General features: G+C 49.3%; 11 protein-coding genes across 11 annotated transcripts; 5 read left to right on the top strand and 6 right to left on the bottom strand.

Moving 5' to 3' along the window:
* Positions 1-145: 145 nt before the first annotated feature.
* Positions 146-2,478, top strand: PGRI_087650 (putative arsenite efflux transporter ArsB-like; the record flags this gene model as incomplete). The annotated part of the gene is made up of 3 exons (XM_040796479.1): positions 146-221; positions 283-2,051; positions 2,128-2,478. The coding sequence occupies 3 exons, from the start codon at positions 146-148 to the stop codon at positions 2,476-2,478; spliced, it is 2,196 nt and encodes a 731-aa protein (XP_040651017.1).
* A 284-nt stretch (positions 2,479-2,762) lies between these two features.
* PGRI_087660 (cupin domain-containing protein) lies at positions 2,763-3,902 on the bottom strand (the record flags this gene model as incomplete). The annotated part of the gene is made up of 3 exons (XM_040796480.1): positions 2,763-3,067; positions 3,131-3,565; positions 3,656-3,902. The coding sequence occupies 3 exons, from the start codon at positions 3,900-3,902 to the stop codon at positions 2,763-2,765; spliced, it is 987 nt and encodes a 328-aa protein (XP_040651018.1).
* Positions 3,903-4,150: 248 nt separating this feature from the next.
* On the top strand, positions 4,151-5,840 carry PGRI_087670 (uncharacterized protein; the record flags this gene model as incomplete). The annotated part of the gene is made up of 7 exons (XM_040796481.1): positions 4,151-4,198; positions 4,254-4,445; positions 4,496-4,850; positions 4,902-5,058; positions 5,108-5,263; positions 5,314-5,453; positions 5,503-5,840. The coding sequence occupies 7 exons, from the start codon at positions 4,151-4,153 to the stop codon at positions 5,838-5,840; spliced, it is 1,386 nt and encodes a 461-aa protein (XP_040651019.1).
* Positions 5,841-6,327: 487 nt separating this feature from the next.
* PGRI_087680 (fumarylacetoacetate hydrolase family protein) lies at positions 6,328-7,402 on the top strand (the record flags this gene model as incomplete). The annotated part of the gene is made up of 4 exons (XM_040796482.1): positions 6,328-6,604; positions 6,664-6,800; positions 6,866-7,235; positions 7,296-7,402. The coding sequence occupies 4 exons, from the start codon at positions 6,328-6,330 to the stop codon at positions 7,400-7,402; spliced, it is 891 nt and encodes a 296-aa protein (XP_040651020.1).
* A 926-nt stretch (positions 7,403-8,328) lies between these two features.
* Positions 8,329-9,141, bottom strand: PGRI_087690 (RlpA-like double-psi beta-barrel domain-containing protein; the record flags this gene model as incomplete). The annotated part of the gene is made up of 1 exon (XM_040796483.1): positions 8,329-9,141. One exon carries the CDS (start codon positions 9,139-9,141, stop codon positions 8,329-8,331), a length of 813 nt encoding a protein of 270 aa, XP_040651021.1.
* Positions 9,142-11,745: 2,604 nt separating this feature from the next.
* On the top strand, positions 11,746-13,030 carry PGRI_087700 (uncharacterized protein; the record flags this gene model as incomplete). The annotated part of the gene is made up of 4 exons (XM_040796484.1): positions 11,746-11,919; positions 11,971-12,114; positions 12,163-12,230; positions 12,280-13,030. 4 exons carry the CDS (start codon positions 11,746-11,748, stop codon positions 13,028-13,030), a joined length of 1,137 nt encoding a protein of 378 aa, XP_040651022.1.
* A 698-nt stretch (positions 13,031-13,728) lies between these two features.
* PGRI_087710 (ribonucleotide-diphosphate reductase subunit RNR1) lies at positions 13,729-16,507 on the bottom strand (the record flags this gene model as incomplete). The annotated part of the gene is made up of 3 exons (XM_040796485.1): positions 13,729-16,143; positions 16,200-16,357; positions 16,489-16,507. The coding sequence occupies 3 exons, from the start codon at positions 16,505-16,507 to the stop codon at positions 13,729-13,731; spliced, it is 2,592 nt and encodes an 863-aa protein (XP_040651023.1).
* Positions 16,508-17,645: 1,138 nt separating this feature from the next.
* Positions 17,646-18,275, bottom strand: PGRI_087720 (putative GPI anchored cell wall protein; the record flags this gene model as incomplete). The annotated part of the gene is made up of 3 exons (XM_040796486.1): positions 17,646-17,905; positions 17,979-18,124; positions 18,178-18,275. The coding sequence occupies 3 exons, from the start codon at positions 18,273-18,275 to the stop codon at positions 17,646-17,648; spliced, it is 504 nt and encodes a 167-aa protein (XP_040651024.1).
* An 876-nt stretch (positions 18,276-19,151) lies between these two features.
* Positions 19,152-20,728, bottom strand: PGRI_087730 (uncharacterized protein; the record flags this gene model as incomplete). Its single annotated transcript, XM_040796487.1, has 2 exons — positions 19,152-20,275; positions 20,326-20,728. The coding sequence occupies 2 exons, from the start codon at positions 20,726-20,728 to the stop codon at positions 19,152-19,154; spliced, it is 1,527 nt and encodes a 508-aa protein (XP_040651025.1).
* A 524-nt stretch (positions 20,729-21,252) lies between these two features.
* On the top strand, positions 21,253-22,290 carry PGRI_087740 (Short-chain dehydrogenase/reductase SDR; the record flags this gene model as incomplete). Its single annotated transcript, XM_040796488.1, has 1 exon — positions 21,253-22,290. The coding sequence occupies one exon, from the start codon at positions 21,253-21,255 to the stop codon at positions 22,288-22,290; it is 1,038 nt and encodes a 345-aa protein (XP_040651026.1).
* A 169-nt stretch (positions 22,291-22,459) lies between these two features.
* On the bottom strand, positions 22,460-23,248 carry PGRI_087750 (kinase-related protein; the record flags this gene model as incomplete). Its single annotated transcript, XM_040796489.1, has 2 exons — positions 22,460-23,136; positions 23,209-23,248. 2 exons carry the CDS (start codon positions 23,246-23,248, stop codon positions 22,460-22,462), a joined length of 717 nt encoding a protein of 238 aa, XP_040651027.1.
* Between the last annotated feature and the right edge of the window lie 1,273 nt (positions 23,249-24,521).

Here is a 24,521-nt window from a genome sequence, read left to right on the forward strand (position 1 = left end):
GTTGCGCATTCCGGTATTTTCTTTGCCACCATGCCTGACTGGGGCTGAAACACATTAGAGAGGCTGACTTGGTGCCTGACGACCACAGCTATTACCCGGTGCATGTTCTTGATCTGAAGATCGGAAAGAAAAGCAAACATTCAAAATGGACGACGAACTCGACACTTCGAAAATCAAAAGTTGGCGATCAATCATCACTCTAATCATTTTTGTTATAACTAGTAAGTGTGGCTGGGCCTACAATGGGAGATTGAGACTTACTTTTGCTTCTTCGCCGTGCAGATATCATTGTCCTTTTCCCATTTCATATCCCTATCTACGTGCCTCGATGGATCACGAACGGGTTTCTGGACCTATTGGGTGGCATGCGCATCATACCTCGCCGGACTAACCCTCGACCCAATGACAAGCAAAGCATCTTTGTAAAATTTCGCTTTCCATTGAACTTTGTCACGGCACCTTTAATAGCGGACCTGTTCCTTCTCGCTATTTTGGCTATTGGCCGAAAAGAGGTACACGATGGAATCGTCGGAGCAGAGAACATCAACCCCATTGATATCATGGTTTTCTTCCTTACACTCGCTTACATTGCCATCTCGATTGATGCCTCTGGCCTCATCAGATACCTGGCCTTCAAGGTTCTCCAAAAGGCAGGCAAAGTCGGCCACCGACTATTCTTCTACCTCTTTGTCTTCTTTTTCGGGTTAGGCAGCTTCATCGGAAACGACCCGATCATTCTATCCGGTACCGCCTTCCTCGCATACATGACCCGTGTATCAAGCAATATCGTCCACCCAAGAGCCTGGATCCACAGCCAGTTTGCCATAGCCAACATCGCATCCGCGATTCTTGTCTCCTCCAACCCCACCAACCTGGTCCTTGCTGGCGCCTTCAAGATCAAGTTCATTGTCTACACAGCCAACATGATCGTACCTGTGGTTGTGACGGCAATCGTTCTTTTCCCGCTCCTACTATATATCATTTTCGCTGATGAATCCCTCATCCCTCTATCCATCACAATGCATGAGCTGTCTGAGGACCAAAAGAAAAAACCACCCGTGAATCCCAATATCCCTAACGCCAGAGGAACCGCCGAAGAGAAAGAGGAAGCCGACGATACGGAGGGAAAGCAACTCTCACTAGAAGAGATCATGAATCCATTTTTGGACAAAACGGGTGCATCTTTCGGGGGGATCATTATGGCCGCCACGCTAATCACCCTCCTAGCAATCAATGCATCAGGCAAAGAGAATCCCGTTTTCTGGGTCACATTGCCCGCTGCTTTTGTCATGTTCTGCTGGGATATCGCGTTTGGTTGGAAGCATCGCCACGAGACCCGTGAGATTGCCGCGAAAGGTCGACAGGAGGTTGAGGATGCACAGGAAGAGCGAGAAATGCGCAAACGAGAAGAAGAGGAAGAAATGCGCGAACGGGAAGAACAGCAAGCGCTGTCAGAAAAGATGGACCCAGAGAATTTTGGATCAGGCCAGTCTTCTGAGCAATTTGATGCTTCGGGCTTGCGCCACCGCAGTGATCACACAGATGGCGATATCTCACTTAAGAGCACCGATAGTGATATCGCCTCAAAGGATCCCTACTCAGAATGCGGGACCCCCTTTTCAGTCTCTGTCGTCGATGGGAAGGAAAAGTTCCCGGAACTACAGCCACCTGGTGTTGCAATAAATAGCGAACACTTAGCACGCACAAGTTCTCCCGAGGCACTGGACTCGAGACAAACCACCGACACGACGACAGATGTGGAAAAGCGGCCATATCCATATCACCAGGACGACGGGCCACGCACGTTGGTGTCGATCGCTGCTAATATCTACCGCTGGTCGCAGGAGACATTCCCCACCATGACAGTCGTAGTATCCCATATGCCTTTCGCACTGGTTCCATTCGCTTTTACGATGTTTATTCTGGTGCAGGCGCTTGTCACAAAGGGTTGGGTGCCGGTTTTCGCGTACGGATGGAACCACTGGGTAGAAAAGACCGGGACAATAGGCAGTATCGGTGGAATGGGATTCTTATCTGTGATTTTGTGCAATGTTAGTATTGAGCAATGGGCTGACCATTATTTCTCTCTCCCTTTACGCCCGCTAACTCACCATCTTCTGATCACAGTTTGCTGGCACAAACATCGGTACCACGATTCTCCTTTCACGTGTTATCCAAGCATGGCAAAAGATCCACGACGTCAGTGGAGTTCCCATCAGCGATCGCACATGGTGGGCCACTGTCTACAGCATGGCACTTGGAGTCAATTATGGCGCATTCAGCACTGCGTTTAGTGCTTCGCTGGCTGGGATGCTGTGGCGGGATATCTTGGCGAGAAAGCACATCCGCGTCGGTGGCCTGGAATTTGCCCGTGTGAACCTACCCATTATTGCTATCTCCATGGTGGTTGGATGTACTGTTCTCCTTGGAGAAGTGTATATTGTCAGAAGTGATACACAGCCATACGTTCCCGCTTAATCTTGGATTGCGGATGTATGTTGCTAGGATTTTTTTTATAGATTATGATGCTCGCGATGCTTGTTCCAGGTGGCTTTTTGTCACTCAAGAGGAAACGATCTTACGAAGTCAATGAACCCTGTTCTGCAATTTTACAGAACCGTGTCTATGGGAGAAGTATTTCTAACATCTTGTTCTCATTATCAAATTCCACATTCAAGTTGGAGTTGTGTTACATTCTATCATTTCATCGATCTTCCCACGATACTTTATTCCGAATGTCCAATCGCGCCATATTAAAGGTCTCACTCGTCCACAAGGGACTCGACATCCATATCCTCCGAGCGATAGAAGCCCAATGCATCAATCATGGGCTTATCATCAAACCGATACAGATAGACGGGCTCTTCAACATCCGCAAAGTGTTGGTATCTGTACCACGCCGGAACACAGAAAGTATCACCCTGCTCCCAGGTATATTCTTTATCACCAATAATCGAGCGTCCTTTACCAGTGATGACATGATAGACAGCGGACGTAGTCTCCCGCCGGGAAGGCGAAGCCTTGGATGCCGAAATTCGCTCAGCACATCCTCCAAGGACGCGACTCACTATAAATCCCATTAACTAACTTTTCATTGAAAGAGCCAAACAAGAAAAAAATGAACACATACCTTCACGCCCATCCTCCTTCAAGTATCTCTTAGTGGCCCAATCCTCACCAACGCTATCTAACTGCGCCTTCATGGTAACCCACGGGAAAACCAACGGCGAAGTGGTACTATCAACATTCTCCGCAGGATAACGGGGCTTATCGAAGTGCTCCACAAAGTGCACAGGGAAGTGTCTGAAATTGGGCAAATCCAGCCCATCCAACCATACCATAGGCCCAGAACCATCTTTGCCGTGATCATGGTAGTTCCAGGTCGGAGTGAGAATGACATCTCCACGCTGCATCGTGATACGTCGGCCATGGACAGCCGTGAAACCACCCTGACCTTCAATGATGAAGCGCATGGCAAAGGCCGTGTGTCGGTGAGCGCGTGCAGTCTCATTAGGCATCACTAGCTGCAGACCAGCGTAGAGAGTGTCGGTAGTGAAGGGTGCATCTTTGATAGAATGTCAGAAAAGTTATGCGCAGTATATAATACATAGAAAGGTGTCGGCGATGCTAAAACAAAGTATAGCTTTGCACATACCTCGAGCTGGGTTGGTGAGCATCAGCACCCGGCGCTCAGCCTGGGATTCTGGGACAAGCTTTCCAGCACGCTCCAAGTTAGTTCTGATGGCGCTGTACTTCCAGACATTTGGGATTGTTGTTGGATTTGGAGCTGGAGGGTTCAGACGGGCCATCTGCTTCCACAGAGGGAGGGTCTTGCTTGCCTCGAGATCAGCGAGAAGCTGCTCCTCTGTATCCACGACGCTTTCCATTTGAGTTGAAGTCATTGTTAGAGTTGGTTGGAAATGATAGAGATATTCGGATTGTATGATCTGAATTCCATGGAGAACTCATTCCTCAAATATACCTTGAACACTGCTGTAGGATTTCCGCTCTTGCTAAGGTCCGGGGCAAGATCGGATGGTCTTCCCCGGTGCGTTTCCAGCTGAGGGGTCATAAAGGCGCTAATCCGACGATATGCGCTGTCGAGCTCCAATTATCTTTCTGTGAAACAAAGCGAATAATAGTAAGCAGGATGTCCGATCGCCAGGCCAATGGCCATGTTTCTGAGACATCCTTGAAGGTAATTTTCTTTCGAAATGGAAATGCGAGGTTCTCATTCATTAATGAACCAATAGACCCCAACATATCCCAGCAACTGTCTCAAATTTTTAGATGATCCATTGGCAGGCGAAAAGACCATCCCTGCACAGGTCCGCCTGAATATCATCGTTGTCGGCGCCGGACTCGGTGGACTATCAACAGCCATTGCTCTCGCAAGTTCCGGCCACACCGTGACTGTATACGAGCAAGCACAAAAGCTCGGAGAAGTACTAGCTCTCCCCGCTCGATGCTGATTACAGCTAACCACCTACCTTAGGTCGGCGCTGGTATCCAAATCCCATCCAACTCAACTCGCCTTCTAAGCAGACTCGGCCTGGACCCATACCTAAAAGAGTATGTGACTGAGCCCGGGTCCATTTCTTTCAGACGATGGCAGTCAGGAAACGTCATCGGGTTGACACAACTCATCCCGAACTTCCGAGAACAATTCGGTGCGCCTTACTATGTGATCCACCGCGCAAACTTCCATTCTGCGTTACATAAACGTGCCCTCGATCTGGGTGTCACGGTCAAGGTTGCTTCACGGGTTGTGGGATATAATGTTGAAGGACCAAGCATTGTTCTTGGGAATGGTGAAACTGCTTCGGCTGATTTGGTCGTTGCTGCGGACGGTATATATCCCCACACTCTTGAGAGACGTGACCGACTCTAATCTTTTATAGGCGTCAAGTCGGTTGCTCGTGGAACCCTCGATGATAGCGACAAGCCCTCATTTGAGAAGACCGGGTTCGCGGCCTATCGAGCTACTGTGGACGTGGAGCGCATCAAGGAAGACCCCGAACTTTCCTGGCTGCTGGAAAAGCCGGCTCTCAATATCTGGTTAGCACGAGTATGAAAAACCTTCGAAATTCAACTAACGGTCTGCTAGGATTGGCGATCAGAGACACGTCATGACATACACCATTGGAGCCGGCAAGTCTTTCAACATGGTTCTTTCGCACCCAGATGACAGTGATCCTTCGACCTGGGATCAAGTAAATACTCTCAGTGATATGAGACGCGAGTTCCAAGGATGGGACAGCCGGTATGGGTCTACGAATGTTTTTGGTATTTCTTTCATTAATATATTCCCAGTCTCGAGAAGATCATCGGACTTATCGACAAAACTATCAAATGGCCACTGATCAGTGGAGTCCCCTTACCTCGCTGGGTGAATGGCAAGGTGTTAATCCTAGGAGATGCAGCACATGCAATGCTACCTTATATGTCACAGGGTAAGTCGGTTTACAGTTCATTTTGAGAATAGTCACTAAACCCACACAGGTGCGGCAATGGCCGTCGAAGACGGCGCAGCATTGGCACGCTCTCTGTCCAAAATTCAAAATGCCGCAGACATCCCAAAAGCATTGAGTATTTTTGAGCAGGTCCGCATTGAGCGAGCCGGAATGATGCAGGAGGCGAGTCTTCTGAATGGAAAACTGTGGCATTTCGCCGATGGGCCCCTTCAGGAAGCCCGTGATGCAGCTATGAAGCCTGAGACTTTGGGGTTGCCGTTCAGTCACAGCCCTAACCAGTGGAGTGATCCGGCGACTCAAATATGGTGCTATGGATATGATGCCGAGAAAGAGATTGATCAGGCTTGGACGAAGTCGAAGTTGTAGAAAACCCAGTTTTAGAGAATATATCACTTTCTTTTTGACTTCCTATATATTTTTGATATATGCCTAGTTTCCATCTCTCTTCACTCTCTTTATAGACCAGCAAAGCAACGAAGCAGGGAAGATGGGGAACAGACAAGCAGCGTTAGATCTATAATGCTTTTCCCTTTCTATCTATCGATATCAGTCTAGTCACTATAGACATCCGCTTCCAAGAGAATTAGCTCGCACGGGGATCAATAACCATAACATACTAGCCATACGCCAGTCTCCCCGCATATTCCTATTTCTCATTCGATCAGCTACTAAGTCCCTCTCAAACCGAACCACCCCTCATCCCGGAATCACACCCGACAACGCCGGTATACCCGATCTACCCCCGGCGCAGCAATAGTAAAGAGCCATATAACCCCCCAACTCCTGGAATGAATGTCCGTCTATTAGCTTCCAATTAAACCAAACCAAGACAAATAATCAAACCTCCAAAAACATGTCTCTCCCGTGGAAACGCCTAATCCGTTTCATCGCCACAGACGGCCGTACACTCCGCGGCGAACCAATCCTCCCAACCCCAACAACCGACCTAGGCTTTATAACCGAGTCCGACAAACTACAAGCACGTGTGATAGAAGGCGACGACATCTACAACACCACAGGCAAAACCCGCGTCACTGATGAAATCGTCTCCGTGAAGACCATCCTAGGACCATTGGCACAGACAGATGTTCCCATTCTGCGTTGCGTCGGATTGAACTATGCGAAGCATAGTAAGTTTTCCTACGCAACCGTCAAGGACAGTTACTTATAATATCCACCGTGTCTACAGTCAAAGAAGCGGGCCGCACCCCACCTCCATTCCCATTCATCTTCTTCAAGCCAAACACCACAATCCACGACCACGGCGTACCAGTGACAATCCCGCAGATAGCCCAGGATTCACAGGCAGATTATGAAGGCGAGCTGGTAGGACGACGTCCCGTCTACGAATACCATGTCCTAGTATGCAGTATACTAATCAACGTCCATAGTGCATGGTCATCGGCCGGGACGTCAAGAACGTCTCCCCAGAGAACGCGCTTTCCTATGTAGCCGCGTACACAGTCGGCAACGATATCTCAGCGCGCAAGCTGCAGCGTAATCCTGAGCTCGCGGGACGTGTACCGCAATGGGGATTCTCGAAGGGATTTGATACGTTTGCGCCGCTTGGGCCGTGTCTTGTTGCTGCGAGCGAGATCCCGGATCCTAGTAAGCTGCTGCTGAAGACGATTGTTGATGGGGCGGTTAGACAGGAGGAGTATGTTGCGGATCTTTTGTTTGATTGCGCGTATCTGGTGTCGTATCTTTCGCAGGGCACGACGTTGCAAAAGGGGAGTGTTATTATGACAGGGACGCCTGGTGGTGAGTTTGATCTCTCGTTTTGGGAGGGAATTAGTTGAGCTGACTTGTTTTATTTGTTAGGTGTTGGCGCTGGTCTTTCGCCGCCGAAGTATCTCGTTCCTGGAACACAGATGGATGTTGTTATTGATGGTATTGGGACGTTGAGGAACGGTGTGGTGTTCGATTGAGCTGGATTATCTGGTTGATGACAGGATCGGGGTTAGAGCTACGGAGTAGATTATAGACGGCAATACCGTACGGAGTAGAAACATAGAGATCGCCAGCGCAACGCAGATCTAAATTTAAGACCGTATAGAGAGCCCCCATAGCTTGGCTCGGCTGGAAACAGAGGCCCACAATTGAGCATCCTAAGCTAAGTGAGGCGCAGCTGTCTTAGCGACCAATATAGTCGTTAGCCTTGCGTTGCTGTAGTTCTCTTTCCCTTTTGGGCTTGGACCTCAAAAAGTAGAAAGGGGCAACGACCTCGGCAATTACTGGTACTACCTCGTATTCCGTACTACGCGAGACTAAAGTAAAACAAACACGCATCAAACGAAACGAATTTCATTCATCTGTCTCCTGTATTCCTTTTTTTGTGGGATTTCTTTCGTTTCACGAGCATAATCATCGTAATCATCATTGCCCTGTCGCATTTGCATGTTCGAGATCTCGTCAAGAGAGTCAAACCGTCCATGACTTGCCAGCATGCGCGCAGGGATGTAAGCATATGTCTTGTGGCCGAATAGGATACATCATAAGGTAGTATTGCACAAGAAGACTCCGAAGAGAAGAAGATTCTATGAACATGAAAAAATGGGGTAAAATGTGAATGCGATCCACTAGGGACACGCAAAATGGTAAAAAGATCCAGTGTCAAATGAGTGGACGAAAGGTTAAAAAGACCCTAGTCTCTCCGAAAGATGAATGATTTGGTTCTCGGAGAGACTGGGAAAGAATGGGAAAATATCACAGTAAAGTGATTAGCAGAAGAAAAAAAAGGGGGGGGGGAAAGAGTCGTCAAGACCATATCCGCTTGCGCAATCTACCAGAGATGTGTCCATTGTTCATGTTCATCCTCGTTGCCATCAATACCAACGCGAGGCCGATGCAACATTTAGTGGATGTACCACTTGGCACCACTGACACGGCCCTTGCTGAAGGATGAGAGCTCGCCGAAGAGGTGGCGGGAGAGATCGACATCGCCGTTGGAACAACCCATGCACTTGTCGACCACAATACCGGTAGCGGTTTGGCCATTGTATGTGATCGTGACGGTCTTACCGCAGTCACTGTCTTTCATGATACCATGGGGCAGGGCGAGAACGTTCTCGACGGTACCATCGTTAGTGTTGCCGCAGGAGCTTGGGTTGGTGGCGGTGGTGGCAGTGTCGTAGAATGTGATTTCACCTTCGCAAGGGGAGCTCTCAGAGCAGGCGCCGGTGTGACCGCTGCTGCCGGTGGTCTCGGTGTTGGTAGCGCGGGTGATAGCAGAGGCAGTGGTGGAGGTCTCGGCAGCCTCCACGACGGGAGCAGGAGCAGAATAGGCCTCCAGGGTGGGAACAGGAGCGGCAGTGGTAGTGGAGGAGGTAGTGGTGGGCGCGGCCTTCTCCTGCTCCTTAACAGTAGTGGTAGTGGCAGCGGCAGTGGTAGTGGACGAGGTGGTGGTGGGCGCAACCTTCCCCGGCTCCTGAGCGAGGGCCTGGACAGCAGCGGCGGTGGTAGTAGTGGCAGTGGTAGTAGTGGCAACCACAGGGGCGACGGTGGTGTGAGTGGCCTGGGGGTCGACGGTCACGGTGACCTCGACGGTGGTCCAGACAATATCGGTGACAACCTCCCAAACGACAGCACGTTTATCAACGGGGGCCGAATAGCCAGTCAAGGCGAACAAAGCGCCAGCAAGGGCGAGGGTCTTAGAGATAGGAGCCATTGCGAATGAATCGGAATAGATTTCAAAGAGGGTGTGTGTGTATGTTGTTTAAATGATTGATCAACTGCACAGCAGGAAGGGCACTCGAAAGGAACGGTGAGTGTTCAGTAAGGAAGGAATGGGTTGAAAAAGAGAAGAAAGAGAAAGGAAGTCTCGACTTTATAAAATACCAGACTTCAGGCACAAAAGAGGGAAATGATCCACTTCTCAAGGTTAGGGACCCACTTTCTCACCAAACCCATGGTCCAAATCAAGCCACGATCCGTACCGGACCATGGACAACTCACTTCCTTTCATTCCGCTGTTTTGTACTCCATACGGAGTAGTAGTATTTATTATCCTAAAATACACAAAATATGGGAATATCACAATCGCAACGTCTAGGTACCTGAGCCGGATGCCCCGGTAGATCCTCATTGGAATAGGAATAAGACCAGGGGTTTGTGCGCCACACAAACCATTTTTCTCCTGGCCCTAATCTCCTCTGGGGATAGACCGGCTGCTTCAGCCGATCCAACGACCTCGGGAGCCTATTGGGGTCTCACGCCCCACATATTTTGCCTCTGGTACCTGACCAACCGACCTATCACAGCCCTGGAGGGGTTTCTTTCTTTCTCTTTTATTTTTCATTCTGGGAGGGAATCGCATATCTCTACTCTCTTTTTCTCTATATAATTGAGATCTCATCGCATCTTCGCTCTTTGGTCGTGCAAAATGACGTTCTGGTGTACCTATGGGAGGACTGATCATAATACTGCAGCCTTCCTTTTTACAATCTGACATGTGCGTATTGTAACGGGTCTATTGGCCCGTACCATTGGGCAATGCGACGGTAAGACAAAGGCCTTCAAGCCAATCCAGCTGGGATCGGGCCTCGTTTTATTTGTATTTATTGTACTCCGTATGTGTAATTTAATCTTCTCCACTGTGGTCTGGACTTGGTCAAGGTTTTCGAGCCGTTTTTTTAGTTTCTGGGAAAATTCATAGTGCCGATCTCTTAGAATTCTATTGTGTGAATATATCCACGTTTTAGAGTATGCATATTTATTCAAATGAGTATACGGAGTATATGTATGGGATCTAGAATCTATAGTTCACTTCACCTCTCTCTGCCTTATTGTACTATCTGATACGGTAACACATCCCTAAACACGAAATGCAGGGCACAGGGCGCCAGTTGAAATGTCCCACGCCTTTGTTGTACATGTTACCAGGAACCCGATCAGGGTGCTGACTATGGTCCCTTGCAATCAAAATGCTACAGTTCTGACTGCACAATCTGTGTACCCAAATCCAACCATGTTCTTCCCAAGACGACCCTGTCGCACCACACATGCTACAAAATTGGGAACTTGGTTGGCATACTATATCCCGTTGTGTCCAGTCCCCTCTGCTCCACTTGATTGAAAATCTCCCCGGAATAGGATTTGACGACCACGGTTTGATGCATCTTGGAAGAAATTGCCGATTTGAAGAATTTTATGCAGGTTAGGATTGTACTCTGTATTGTGAGTGTTATAGAGTACATGTAAGTAACAACTACCAATGAGAGCTATTATTGTCATTGTCTCAGAATACGGGCCTAGATCTTGTAGGCAAAGATGGCATGCTGATTATGGATACTTCGTATTAGAAGCGTCTAGAATGTGAGATTCGAGATTCGAGATCTCAGATCCCGGCCCGGGCCTACGGAATGTGAAATGTGAAATGTGGGATCAAAGAAAAGAGTTGAAGTCAACATAAAGCAGAGATTTTTTTTTCTTTAACCAGACTTCCTCCCATATCAATAGTGAACCCAAATAGTGTCACAATAAAAACCAAAAGAACATATCTGCTAGGGGCCAAAAATGAAACGAACTTTGATATTTATAACTTTGACGAAACTAGCTTTCGTCTGGAGTGTACAGGAAGGACTGGATCATAACTGCCTGCACGATTAGCACAATCCGAGGCATCCGGCGAAGGCGTCACCGCAATTGCATCCGCAAATGATGCTACACCGTGAAGTCAATGTCCCCAACGAAATTCGCGAGGCCTTCGAATCTTGTACGATGCGGCATACATTCGCAGCTACAGGCATCTATCCATTTACATCTGCAAGCGAATCAACCAATGCTTGATTTAGGAAACGAGCCACTGCAAAAACAGTGGCCTTCATACGTGACAAATTCGTCTCCGAGCGTGACCGTCATATGTAGAAATGCTTAGATGGTTAAGCAATGCAAAAGGAGGAATTCCGTCCAGATACCTGTGATTTCGCAGTTTCTTGATTTCTACCACGTCAGTGCGGATCACCTTGTTTTTCTATAGCAGACCCTTGAAAGGGAAAAAGCGTTTCACTATCAACAGGGACTACAATCCTCCGAGTACAGCACCTGAATGATCATTTAAGGCTAGCGCATGTCAGCTAAAATTAGTGCCCTCGGGGCGATGATCATCCAACTCCAGCTGAGACTGCTAGCGTCGCTTACATGACTTGCGGCCACTGCGCAGTGGGGATCCAATATATCGACCAACCATGCTGTAGCAAGATGCGATGTTACAGCCCTAGCTCCTGGGCATGATCAACGCGTTTTGTTGTCTCTATCCCGATGACAACCTAGCATGGCGTTTTCTGCATTTCAACTACGCTTTGTACAGCTGCTTCTAGTCGTGCTCGGGGTTGCATTCATTCTCTTCCAGCTGCGATCGCTCACTCACAAGACAACCGCCCCCACCCAGCAGATTGGGAGCGACCATTGGGACAACTTTGAGGACATCAGAAATGAAACCCTTGGGGTAATTCCACTTCAAGTTTCATCTAGAGATCCTTCAGCTCATGTCTATTAGGTTGAAAAGATCTTCGCAATTAACCTTGTCAGCCGGCCTGACAAGCGAGACAATATCGTTCTAGGATCATCTGTTAGCAATTTCCACGTCGAATGGATCGACGGCGTGACTCCGGATGAAGTAAATGCTAAATCATATCCATATGTACGTTTTCTAACATTACACAAGAAACACGATGACTGACTTGCCTAGAACTGGAAACATGACCAAAAACCGACCGAATACGCTGCCCGACGGGCGCATGTCAACGCACTGCAGCGGTATGTGGATCGAAACTGCAATGATCAACTTGAACTAATTATCCCCTAGAGTTGTCCAGGAGGGAATAGCAAGCGCTATTGTCATGGAAGACGATGCGGACTGGGATGTATCAATCAAGCTCCAGCTTCAGAGTTTCGCCCACGCAGTCCGAGCCCTCCAGCAGAAGGATACCCAAGTCCCAACGAAGTCACCATACGGCGACGACTGGGACATCCTATGGTTAGGCCACTGCGGCTTGTCATGTAAAACTGATATGCCATTTTACCTTACCCCGAATGATCCGACTATCCCAATGCCCCGTCACTTTCTCCCGCTGTGGCGCGACCCTCCGGTATTCGAAGGCCACAAGAGACCAGATCACAGTCGATTAGCATGCACAGCAAGCGATGCAGTCTGCTCATTGTTTTATGCCGTGAGCTATAGTGGTGCGCAACGGATCCTCGCGGCCTTGTCGGTTAACCCGTCTGGTCTTGCAGAGGAGATTGATATTGGTGCCCAGTTTGACGTCTCACTTGGACGCATGTGTGGCAATGGTTATTTGCGATGTTTTGCACCTTATCCATCGATCACGGGCGTCTTCGAGCAGGGAGGACCTAGATCAAAGTCTTCCGATATTCATAATGAGACTGGTGAGGACAGAGGCTTTTCTAGCTCGAGGGTGATGTATAGCACAATGCTCAATATCAACCGTATACTGAAGGGGGAACGGACCGTTCATGCGACATGGGATGACGTGGATGTGTTGGATGTCATTCCTGAGGATATCACAATGGATCAGGGGGCCATTTACGGTGTCTAAAGTTGATTGTGTCCTCTCAAATCGGAAGGATACGACTTCAGTTCTGGTGAAAACTTGGTTCTAGTATCGTGGGAGCGAATTCCACTACAAAAGATTTTGTATAATCCTTGCTTTTCTCCTTGAGTTTCTTTTTGTCGGTAACCCGAAAGCGAACTACGAAGCATGTGGCTTGTCCGGATTCCCAATCGAGTAAGCATAGGATTGTCAATAGTGAAACGAAGGCATTTGAAAGCCGTTTGATCTTTGATCAATCTTACGTTCTAGGAGAGTAAAGGACTGGCTCTAGCGAGTGTTTGGTTGGCTATAATTCCTACTTCTGACCTTGGATGTTTTCTATTCGGCATTCCCTAATGGAAATGTAGGGCCCTTTGGCGCTAGTGGATTGGTTGAGTTCAGGGGATTTCGGTACGCGTTGGGTTTACATCGGTGGTAGACAGGAAGTTTGCAAGCAGTCCTATACAGCATCTACAATTAACCTACATCTACCAAGGAAGAATGAATAACAAGACGTCATTGAAATAATGATAAGAAAATCCATGAAATATCAACCCACGCCGAACACACAAACAAAGGAAAAAAGTCCATCAAAATCATAATATGGGTACACGTGAGAAGCCACGACAGAAGGCATGACCATGCACAAAACTCAAAAGGGAAACATCCAAAAGCATCTCAAGGCATCTCAAGGCAAAGAAAGCTTAACCCTGGCACATGATGCAAGCATCCTTGTTCTCGATGCTGCACTGCAGGACGGCGTCGGAGAAGATATCACCCTCCGCGGCCTTGCTCTCGGCATCCTCAGGCTCGGCGTTAGCGGCAGCATCGTCGGTCTTGGCCTCGGCAGCAGGTGTAGCAACAACAGGTGCAGCCACACTGCGCGGGGTCTCCTCGACGGGGGCGACAACCTTGGCGGTAACGGCCTCGGCGCTGTTGGTACGGGGAATGGCCGAGTAAGCGGAGGCACCGGTGCCAACGGTACGCTTCTTAGAGCGAGCGATGTTGGTGTCCTCAACCAAGAGCTGCTCCTGATCGACGGTGAACTGGATGGGGGCAGAAGCGGCCATGGTACGGAGGTAGTACATGCCGGTCTTCAGACCCATCTTCCAGCCGGCGAAGTGCATGCTGGTGAGCTTGCCCATGGTAGGCTCCTTCAAGTGGATGTTGAGGGACTGCGACTGATCGATGAAGGCACCACGGTCGGCGGCCATCTGGAGAATGTTGCGCTGGGAGATCTCCCAGACGGTCTTGTACAGGGCCTTGATATCCGCGGGGATGTTGGGGATATTCTGAACGGAACCACCATCGGCAATGATGCGGTTCTTCATGTTGTCGGACCACAGGCCGAGATCGACCAGGTCCTTCAGGAGCCAAGGGTTGACAACCTGGAACTCACCAGCCAGGACACGGCGCGAGTAGATGTTCGAGGTGTAGGGCTCAAAGCACTCGTTGAAGCCCAGGATTTGACTGGTACTGGCAGTGGGCATGGGGGCGACCAACAGACTGTTGCGGACACCAGTCTCGGCAATCTTGGCCTTCAGGGAGGCCCAGTCCCAGAGATCAGTGGGGGTGCGGTCCCACATGTCGTATTGCAGGATACCCTGCGAGACGGGAGAGCCAGGGTAGGTCTCATAGGTACCCAGCTTCTTAGCAATGTCGCTGGAAGCGGTCAAGGCACCGTGGTAGATAGTCTCGAAGATCTGGATGTTGAGCTGTCTAGCCTCAGGGGAGTCGAAAGGCAGACGCAAAGCCAGGAAAGCATCAGCAAGGCCATTGACACCGAGAGCGATGGGGCGGTGACGGAAGTTGCTCTTCTTCGCCTCTGGAACAGGGTAGTAGTTGATATCAATGATCTTGTTCAGGTTGTGGACGAGAACCTGCACGACCTCGTGGAGCTTGCCAAAGTCATACTCGCCTCGGGTAGAGTCGACAAAGGTGGGGAGGGCGAGGGAAGCCAGGTTGCAGACAGCCACCTCATCAGGAGCACTGTACTCGACGATCTCGGTGCAAAGGTTGGAGCTGCGAATAGTACCCAGGTTCTTCTGGTTACTCTTCTTGTTGCAAGCATCCTTATAGAGCATGAAGGGGTTACCAGTCTCAGTCTGGGCCTCGAGAATGGCATACCAGAGCTTCTGAGCCTTGATGGTCTTGCGGCCACGGCCCTCCTGCTCGTACTTCACGTAAAGAGCGTCGAACTCATCACCGTAAACATCAGCCAGGCCGGGGGCCTCGTTGGGGCAGAAGAGGGTCCAGTCACCGTTGGCCTCAACACGCTTCATGAAGAGATCGGGAGTCCACAAAGCGTAGAAGAGGTCACGGGCGCGAACCTCCTCCTTACCGTGGTTCTTGCGCAGATCGAGGAACTCGAAGACATCGGCGTGCCATGGCTCCAGGTAGATAGCAAAGGCACCAGGGCGCTTGTTACCACCTTGGTCCACATAGCGTGCGGTGTTATTGAACACGCGCAGCATAGGAACAATACCGTTGGAGGAGCCGTTGGTTCCACCAATGTAAGAACCGGTAGCGCGAATGCGGTGGACATTCAAACCGATACCACCAGCGGTCTTGGAGATCATGGCACAGGTCTTGAGAGTATCGTAGATACCCTCAATGCTGTCCGCGCTCACGTCAACCAGGAAGCAAGACGCAAGCTGAGGTTGGGGAGTAGCGGCATTGAACAGAGTGGGGGAGGCGTGAGTGAAGAACTTCTGGGACATCAAGTGGTATGTCTCAATGGCCTTTTCAATATCCTCGCCGTGAATTCCGACAGCAACACGCATCAGCAAGTGCTGAGGACGCTCAGCAACGTTGCCGTTAATCCGAAGAAGGTATGAACGCTCGAGAGTCTTGAATCCGAAGAAGTTGTAGTTGAAGTCACGGTCGTACACAATGGCCGAGTTGAGCTCTTCGGCATGCTTCATAACGATCTCGTAGTGTTCCTTTGAGATCATAGGAGCAGGCTTATTGTTCTTGGGGTTCACATAGTGGTAGAGGTCGGAAATGACCATGGAGAATTGCTTTTTGGTTTGCTTGTGGAGATTCGAAACGGCGATACGTGCAGCCAGAATGGCATAGTCGGGGTGTGTAACGGTCATGTATGCAGCTGTCTCGGCAGCCTGAGATTGAAATATTAGCATAATGTTACAAGGAGTGAGCAAGCAAGCGAACATACCAAGTTATCTAGCTCAATGGTGCCAACACCCTGGTAGACACCGGAGATGACCTTCTGAGTGATAGCAGCAGCATCAACGTGCTCGGGGTCGAGGCCATAACAGAGCCTCGAGACACGTGCAGTGATCTTGTCGAACTGCACGCGTTCCTTGCGTCCATCTGCCATTTACATTCGCGTTAGCCCTCAATCCGAGGGGTGTGGCAAGGCCGGGTGGCTGTGGCAAGATATATAGCTTCTGCCCATCTCTCGCCACGAATGCCTTTGTATACCAGATAATGTGCACACTTACCTCTCTTGTAGACGAACATTTTGAATAGTGAGGATTTTCGTAGGGCTGGAAAGAATAAAAAGCAGTGAACAGGGGTATCAAGATCACAGGAGAATTGAGATGGATATTAGAGTATAGAGAAAGGGGGAAAAGATGAAAGCCCGTAGAGGGGTGTGAGAAGAAGAAGAGATCAGAGGGGCAGAGGAATCTTTGGTTGCCGTGTGGACGCGTCTCGCGTGCCCGCGTTTTTTCAGCTTACCAACATGAGAGGCTCCACCTCACTTTTCTTTCCCATCTGGGCAGAAAACACCCATTTTATACCATTTACAGTTAGCGTATTGATACTAATCAGCTTAGTGTGGTATACTAGTGGGAATATAGAAGGCGGTGTGGTTAGGGAATAGGCGGTGAAATTGGCCTTGCAGTTAAACTGCAGGTCGCGAATGGTCACGTGAACACGTGAATGGGCGCGGCCATCGAGCTGTCACCGGCCTGAAGCATTCCGGGCTCAGATGATCTTCAAATATGTACTACAACATACTTCTAAATTAAAGTGATTTTTGACAGCTTGAATTTCAACCCCACCATGCCCTCGTTAACATCATATACAACCAGCCTCGAATCTAACCTTGGAACCCTCACTGCATCATGCATCAATGTGATGGATCTACATGTACCTCGTTTTCGGATCAAAGAACCAAGTGGTGCGGGGATGATCTCAGCAGTACCATGTATGGAATATTCTTTCTCTTCTACAAGAGGAACATGCTAGCAAAAGGTCTTTTGATCATTGATTGGATTTGAATATGTTTACGTAAACATCAACCGATTCCCAAGGTCCCGAGGTCACCTAGGTTCTCATTGGAAATTGGAGCAGATCTAGGTCCCTTTCAACACTTCCAGGGTTGTTCTGTAGGGAGTCGGCGAGCAAAGAAATGAATATAATCGTCCTGTGGGAAGGTGACATAGAAATCAATATGTGGTTTTGGCAAATAAGAAGATAAAAGTGCAAGGTATTCAAATATTGGCATCAGACAAGCAACAACATATTAGGGAATTCGAATCAGATCCCTGAACAATGATTCAAACCAGATCGGAAGCAGCAACATCAAGGCTAGGAATTCATGCTTGTATCGATATTCGCTCTTCGGGGAGTGCTCCCAGTCAATGCTAGGTTCTTACAGCAAAGCAATAACGCCGGCGAAAGAAACGGCAATCAAGGTGGTCGCGGAGTACTTGCGGTCAGACGAAGCGGCGTTGAGAGTGGAAGAAGGGGACGCGGCGCTACCGGAGGCGCTGGCACCAGCTCCAGTGCTACCGGGGGCAGAGCTGGATCCAGTGCCAGTGGCAGTAGAGGAACCAGTCTGGGTGGCAGTAACGAAACCGGTGGCGGTGGCGGAAGAGCTCTCGGTGCCGGTAGAGGTAGTAGAAACAGTCACTAAAGAGAAGGTGATAAATGAGTAACCGATTCAATGATGCAATGTGTTTGTCGGGTATGTGTTAATCCTTACCAACTTTGTGGCCGAGCTGGGAGCAGTTGTTGACGAAGAACTTGAGGGAGGCATCGCTATCGGGACAGTTCTTGATGATATTGTCCTGGATCTTGCTAGCGTTGGCGCCGCAGATAGCCTTCGAATCGGCCGGATTGGGTTGGTTGCTAGATGTTGTCAGTTCAGGACTGGACAGGGGATTCTACTTCTCCCAACCTACCCGATGATCTTGAGAACACAGGCTGGGGTCTGCGCGGCAGTCACGACGTTGGCCAGAGCCACGACGGCAACGGCGAAGATGGACTTGCTGAAAAGCATGATGAATTTGGATGGGAAATTGGAAATTGGAAATTGAATAAAGGACTGGATTGGAGATCGCACAGCGAGTCTGTAAAAGAGTGTGTGGGCTAAAGAGCGTAGAGAGAGTGAAAGACAAAGAGTGACGAAGTTGAAAAGGAAGATAAGGTCTCGACCAGAAGAAACGGAAACGGGGGGGGAGAACTCGGGGCAACCGCAGTTTCGTTGCACCCAATCTGGAAGCCACAATGGAGTCGGTTAAATTACATCAGGGGCCTTACAGAGAAGTACTCCATTATTATGTGCGTCATATTAATTATACTTTACAATACATGTCATCATCATACATGTATTTCGTTTCCCCATGGCTTGTCGCACTTCGGCTCCAAAAGTGGATTAGCGTCAGGGACCTGTTCCCCCAGACAAGAAGCATGTCAATTGAGATGCGAGCGAATATAATGTCAGTTGTGCTACTCCCTACGCCAGTTGAATTTGAAAACATTCATCTTAGAAGATATTCTATAAGGTTTTAGGTACAAGGATTCGCTTTTTTACTGCTCGTTAAGTTCATGTGTTTTAAGGTGGCTGATCCAGATATGGATTAGCGGGATTTGAGCTCTATTAATAACTTCAGTTACCTCTAGATGTACTCCGTACCACAGCAAATTAAGCCAAAACAACAAGTGAATATTGCACTTTCTGTAGTGGTAATATCTTTGCAGTCATACTTCCCTTCAGGGTGTCTTAGACGTCCCGATGATGCCGTAGTTCCGGTATGGATCCCTTATATCAATCGGTGCTTGTTTACCGAAGTATGACCGGAGAATGGAGTACTTGTTAGGGTGTCTCAGGCGATCAGCTATCATAATCGACAAGCACATATCGAAGCCCCGTGTATTATATACTTCGCCTTTTAAGCATCAAAGCAGCAAAGATTTGCCGGCCTTTCTCATCGTGGATGCACCCGATCCACATGATCCGCTTGAGCTCTGTTCGTGTCTCTGCCCATAGCAAGTTTGGCTCCGCGATGCCGTGCCAGAGCTCCTGAAGCCATCGCTCATTGGTACCAAAGACAGTCATGCCGCAGACAATCACCAACCAGCGCAAGGCGGGTCGGAGGCCCGAGTTTGTTAATATTGATGCTGACATCGATTGGGATATTGAGGCTGCTGCTGGCGCTGCGAGATCTCTACATGTGCGCCGGAGTCGGTCCGTCAAGTGCTCGTAAGCTATATGCCGTCCAGGGACCTGGAATATTGTCGTGAGAAAGGCCAGCATCCCCAGACATAGCCATCCACCAGGCATACCAACTAGCAAGTCCTTGAGATGCAGCAGCCGAGTCTGAATTGAGCTGAGGACGGGCTGGAACTCACTAGCGTTCAGTCGCATATTGCTATCCGTGTGCGTGTTAATCAGCTCCGTCAGGCGCTGCAAGTCCTGAAAGGCAATGATGAGTCTGGGGTCCGTGAATGCCTCGAAGAGAGCCGGAGACAGTTCAGTGTCGATCGACGGCGACGGGCGCGTAAAGACTGGATCCCATGAAACGGGGCCCTTCAGAAACAGCGGCTCCCCTCCTGCAGTGAGGCACCACATCAGGTCCAGGCACTCGAGCTTGAACTGGGTGACAGGGTTTACCCCGAGGTACCTGTGGCTGCCTCGCATCTCTACAAGCCGTTGCAGACCCGCCATGTGCGCATCACTGGCTTTGTAGTCGCCGCTAGTGCTAGAAGCAATTGCCAGGAGCATAACGGTATAGATGGTCGTGTCATCCAGATGCGAGGCCCCCGTTGCCAATTTTTCGTTGAGTAGGGTCAGAGTTCTCCCCAAGTGGAACTGCGACGACTTGGCTAGCGGCAGGTTTTGTGCCCAATCATTGACGGCCGAGTTGATAAAGAGAATAGTGTGGAGGAATGACTTGTCAAAAGACGGCCAGATGGAACCCAAGCCTCCATTGTCGTTGAAGTCGACCACAGTCTCGACAAGAGGGTACGAGGCTTCCGTGATGCGATTGAAAGCCATGACTAGATAGATGTTAGTCAGATTTCAGATCCAATTGGAAAGCCAGCCTTACACTGTCGCATCAGCGACTCGGGCATTTGGCCGACCGCATTCGCAAATTCATTGACTGCCGCTCCAAAGGCAAAGCCTCGAGGTACTTTGGGGGGACGAGTCCATGGGTCCTCATCTAGTGACTCTGACATTGGCTTTTCACGCCGTAGGATCGTCCTAGGAATATATGCATTTTCTTCTTGAGCTGTAGCTGAACTTGATCGGCCCCTGGTGACAGGGATATCGCTTATGTCGACACCCATACTGACAACTTGCTTGGCTGCCTGTCTGGCTTCCCGGTCAGAGCGACGGGATCCCTCGCGCTTGTTCCGGCCCTTCATGCAGTGCCTGCGGACCAGAGACCTGTCAGCAGGTGTCTGCTTGTAGTCCCCACCGTATGTGACAAAGGCGAATTGCGTCGTCATGGCCACAGTTCATCGGACGCATATGTACTCATGTCTCAGAAGAGATAAGAGTAACAATAGATAGTGGTAGGATGCCCAGCGTATGCGGGACCAGACTATATACTTAACATGGCGTTATATAGGAGCCGAGATTGAGCAGTCAGACAAGCGGCCAGATTGTTCTCCCCTTTGGGAACAAGCGGGCTACCGGGTGCGGCGCTAGTGTAAGAGGCGTAAGCCGGTGCACGAGCCACTGACCACATTGTTTGCCCTTTTGGGAATGGCCCGGATGAATGATGCAAATTACCGTCTTTGATTCCTCCGCGATGCTGTTTTATATGATAATCCTGATACCAGGTTAACAATCTCTGGATGGTATTGACACGATGCCTTTTCCCAGGTGTGGCTATAAAGACAGCCTTCAAAGCCCTACTCATTCCATTCGCGTACATCAAGAGCTATCCTACCAATTCTCCTCACCAATATTCCTACCGTTCTTGTCTCATAATACAACATAAAAACCAAAAGCAAAGATTCCCATCGACATGGCATCAATGGCCCTTCCACCCTCCACAGCCTCACAGCTGCAGGCCTTTGTCAAGGCTCAATTCCTCACAAAGCCTATTCCACCACCGTTGTCAACATGCCTCGCCGGGCAGACGGTCATTGTCACAGGATCCAATACCGGCATCGGTCTCGCCGCGGTTGACAGTCTTCTCAAATGTCATGCTTCCCATATCATTATGGCGTCGCGATCCGTAGAAAATGGAGAAACCGCCGCTGCTCCGCTCCGCAAGCAATACCCCGATGCTCACATCGAAGTGTGGCAGCTTGACATGCTTTCTTACGAGTCCATCCAGGGCTTCGCCAAATCTTGCAGCAATCTGCCCCGACTCGACAAGGTCATCCTCAACGCAGGCGTGGCCATGGGTGATTTCGTCATCAACGAGAGGACCGGGCACGAGGCCACTTTTCAGGTCAACTACCTGTCCACCGCGCTCCTAGCCATTCTCCTTCTCCCCATTCTTGGATCCAGGCGACAGGCTCATGGCCCGGGAAGAATCACGATAGTCGCCTCTGGGTTAGCACTTGTATCCCAATTCGCCAACCGCAACGCCAGCCCTCTCATTCCATCATTTGACGATCCAACGGGCTGGGGTACTGCGGCATCACTGGAGCGGTACGGTCTGACGAAGACATTAGTGCTGATGCTTGTTCAGAAACTCAGCGAGAACGTGGATCCCAGTGAGGTCATCGTCAACGCTATAGAGCCGGGACTAGTCGGGGGCTCTGGCCTTCAGCAGCATGCTCCCGCGTACCTGCGGGCCATCTTCCGCTTTGTCCACATAATTGCGGCGCGATCAACTGAGCAAGGTGCCTGGGCCTATGTGGATGCGGTCGCGGTAAAGGGCCAAGAGAGCCACGGTGGCCTGGTGCTGAATTGGAATATCCATCCGTTTCACCCCATGATGTATGAGCCAAGCGGCAAACAGGTGACAGAGAGGCTGTGGGAAGAAACAATACAAGAGCTGAGATTTGCCGATGCACAGGGCATCATTAATTCCATGTGCAAAGGGGATTGATGTGATCACTCGATGAATGGTTTCAACTTCCAAGGTTCTTATCAAATGGCTATTCCCGCATAAGAACATGAGGGATGCAGAAAGATGCAATATCATGATACTCATATCAACATAGTATTAGCTCTGTGCATCATAAGTCTTTATCAAACTCAACATATTGCCCAAACGGTCATGGCCTCTCCCAGGCAGGATCAAAAGTACTAGTAACAACCTCCTGCACCGGCAACCTGTGATCTACAATCTCTCTCCCATTAACCAAATCATTCTCTCGGGCTCTCTTATCCGCCTCATCCTCATCTCTCGCAATACCTGCCTTAACATGCCTAACCACCAACCTCTTCCTCGCAACCTCAAAATCAACATCCACAAACCAAAGCTCATCCATCAAATTAGCAGCCGTACTCCACGGCTCCTGATCCAAGCTTAGATAATTCCCTTCAAAAAACAGCATTCGACAACTCGGCGGAATGGCGATATCATCATCAACCGGATCTTTAATGGCATGATCAAAGCTCGGTGCATAAAGACTGCCCGTGCGAGCCGTAAGCGGCTTCCGCAGAGCCCGCACAAGCTCAAGGAACTTGCTGCCGTCGAAAGTAAAAGCCGCGCCTCGTCGCGCTGCAGCATGAGCTGGATCCGGCATGGCGGCCAGCTGTGCACGTGTCAAATGGTACCCATCCATTGGGAGGGCAATGGCTATTGGTGTTGGTGTTTTTGGGTTCTCCGAGGCGTAAATTTTGTTAATCCGCGCTGCCATAATCGTTGCCAGGCCTGTTTTGCCGGAGCCTGGGATGCCGCTGATGGCTATCATTAGGCGCGCGTCGTCTGCCGTTGAGCAGAATTTTGCTGGTGGTGGTGAGCTTTTTGTTGACTGGATGTGACAGAGGGATTCAAGCTTATACTTGGTTGTTTACTTACCCCAGGTCTTGTTGACCAGTCGGTCTACCTGGTGATCCATGGTTGAGAGGCTAGTACGCTGGGATCAAATGTGTAGATGGAAATATCCGAAAAGAAAGGCTTTTCCTGAATTGGGTGGTATACTTTTGGCGCAAGTTGTGATACACAGCTAATTATGTTATTTCAGGTTTGCTTTGAGTTGAACTGCCTAGGTAGGTAGTTATGCGTACTTGATTTCCTCATGTGGGGCTTTCATATCTTAGCTGCCCGCCGCTTTTATGAGCTCAGCGACAGGCTGAGTAGATTACAGTCCGGGCTCAGACCCAGCTACTAAGAGACCTCACCTCTCAGAGTCCTCTAGCTAAGCGGTCAATCAGACTATTTTTTGCCGATGAATAGACCTTGGGTAAAATTCTCTCCCAACTTATTCTCTCTCTCTCTTCCCCAGTCTTTTTTTAGCTCATCCAATACAGATCTTCACTCTGCTCCCTGTTCTTGTCCACTATCAATAACATAACCATATAGTTCAAGACCGACATACAAAGCTTGACCAATATCAATATCACCATCCTCGTTAGCTGATCATCTGCCCTGACCTTTACCTCTTCCCACTCGTCAAAGTCAAATTTTAATGCTACTGCCATTCTAGACGCATTCAGGATCTTGGCCAACCGGAAGTGACAATTGAGCAGGATAGGACTTGGCAAACTTCGATCCTTGTCCGTATCATTGTTTCTGAAACGAACCTGCTGCGAAAAGTGCGCCTTGTACTTATCGCTGATCCCTGTCTTGCGGGCAATCACCTGGGCAAGACTTTAAAGTCTATGTCCCAAGTCACGACGCAGCGGTATCCATCGCGCCAAAGCAATCCTTCTTTGAATTCCTTTGGGCCATAGTCTGCTCCAAAGTTTCGATATCTATTCTATGTATGAATCCCACCGCGTAGTCGGGGAACCTGCGACGAAGGCGGCTTGGATCGAGATCGCACTATTCCCAGTGAGCTTGTTAACCAGAGCTTCTTTGAGATTGTCTATAAGAGCTCACTCCGCGTCCTTCGACTGGTGAATAGGTTGCGAAAGTCTCTATAGGTTCTTATGATCTCCAAGGTTCTAAGGTGTGTAAAAAGGTCGTCTACACAAATTATGCCTTACCCGCCTTCTTGTTGTCGTAGAACTGGCACATCTAAACAGAATGATATTTGAGGAAACCAATCAAAAGACCACTAAAAAAACCTAAAAAGACGACTACAAAGACCACTGAAAAGACATCACAAGGCCGCTTATCCGGTCGACTATTCTAGTACTATACTATACACTATAGCATAAATCAACTTA

The sequence above is a fragment of the Penicillium griseofulvum genome, assembly GCF_001561935.1.
Source record: "Penicillium griseofulvum strain PG3 chromosome Unknown contig_11, whole genome shotgun sequence".
Lineage (NCBI taxonomy): Eukaryota > Fungi > Ascomycota > Eurotiomycetes > Eurotiales > Aspergillaceae > Penicillium > Penicillium griseofulvum.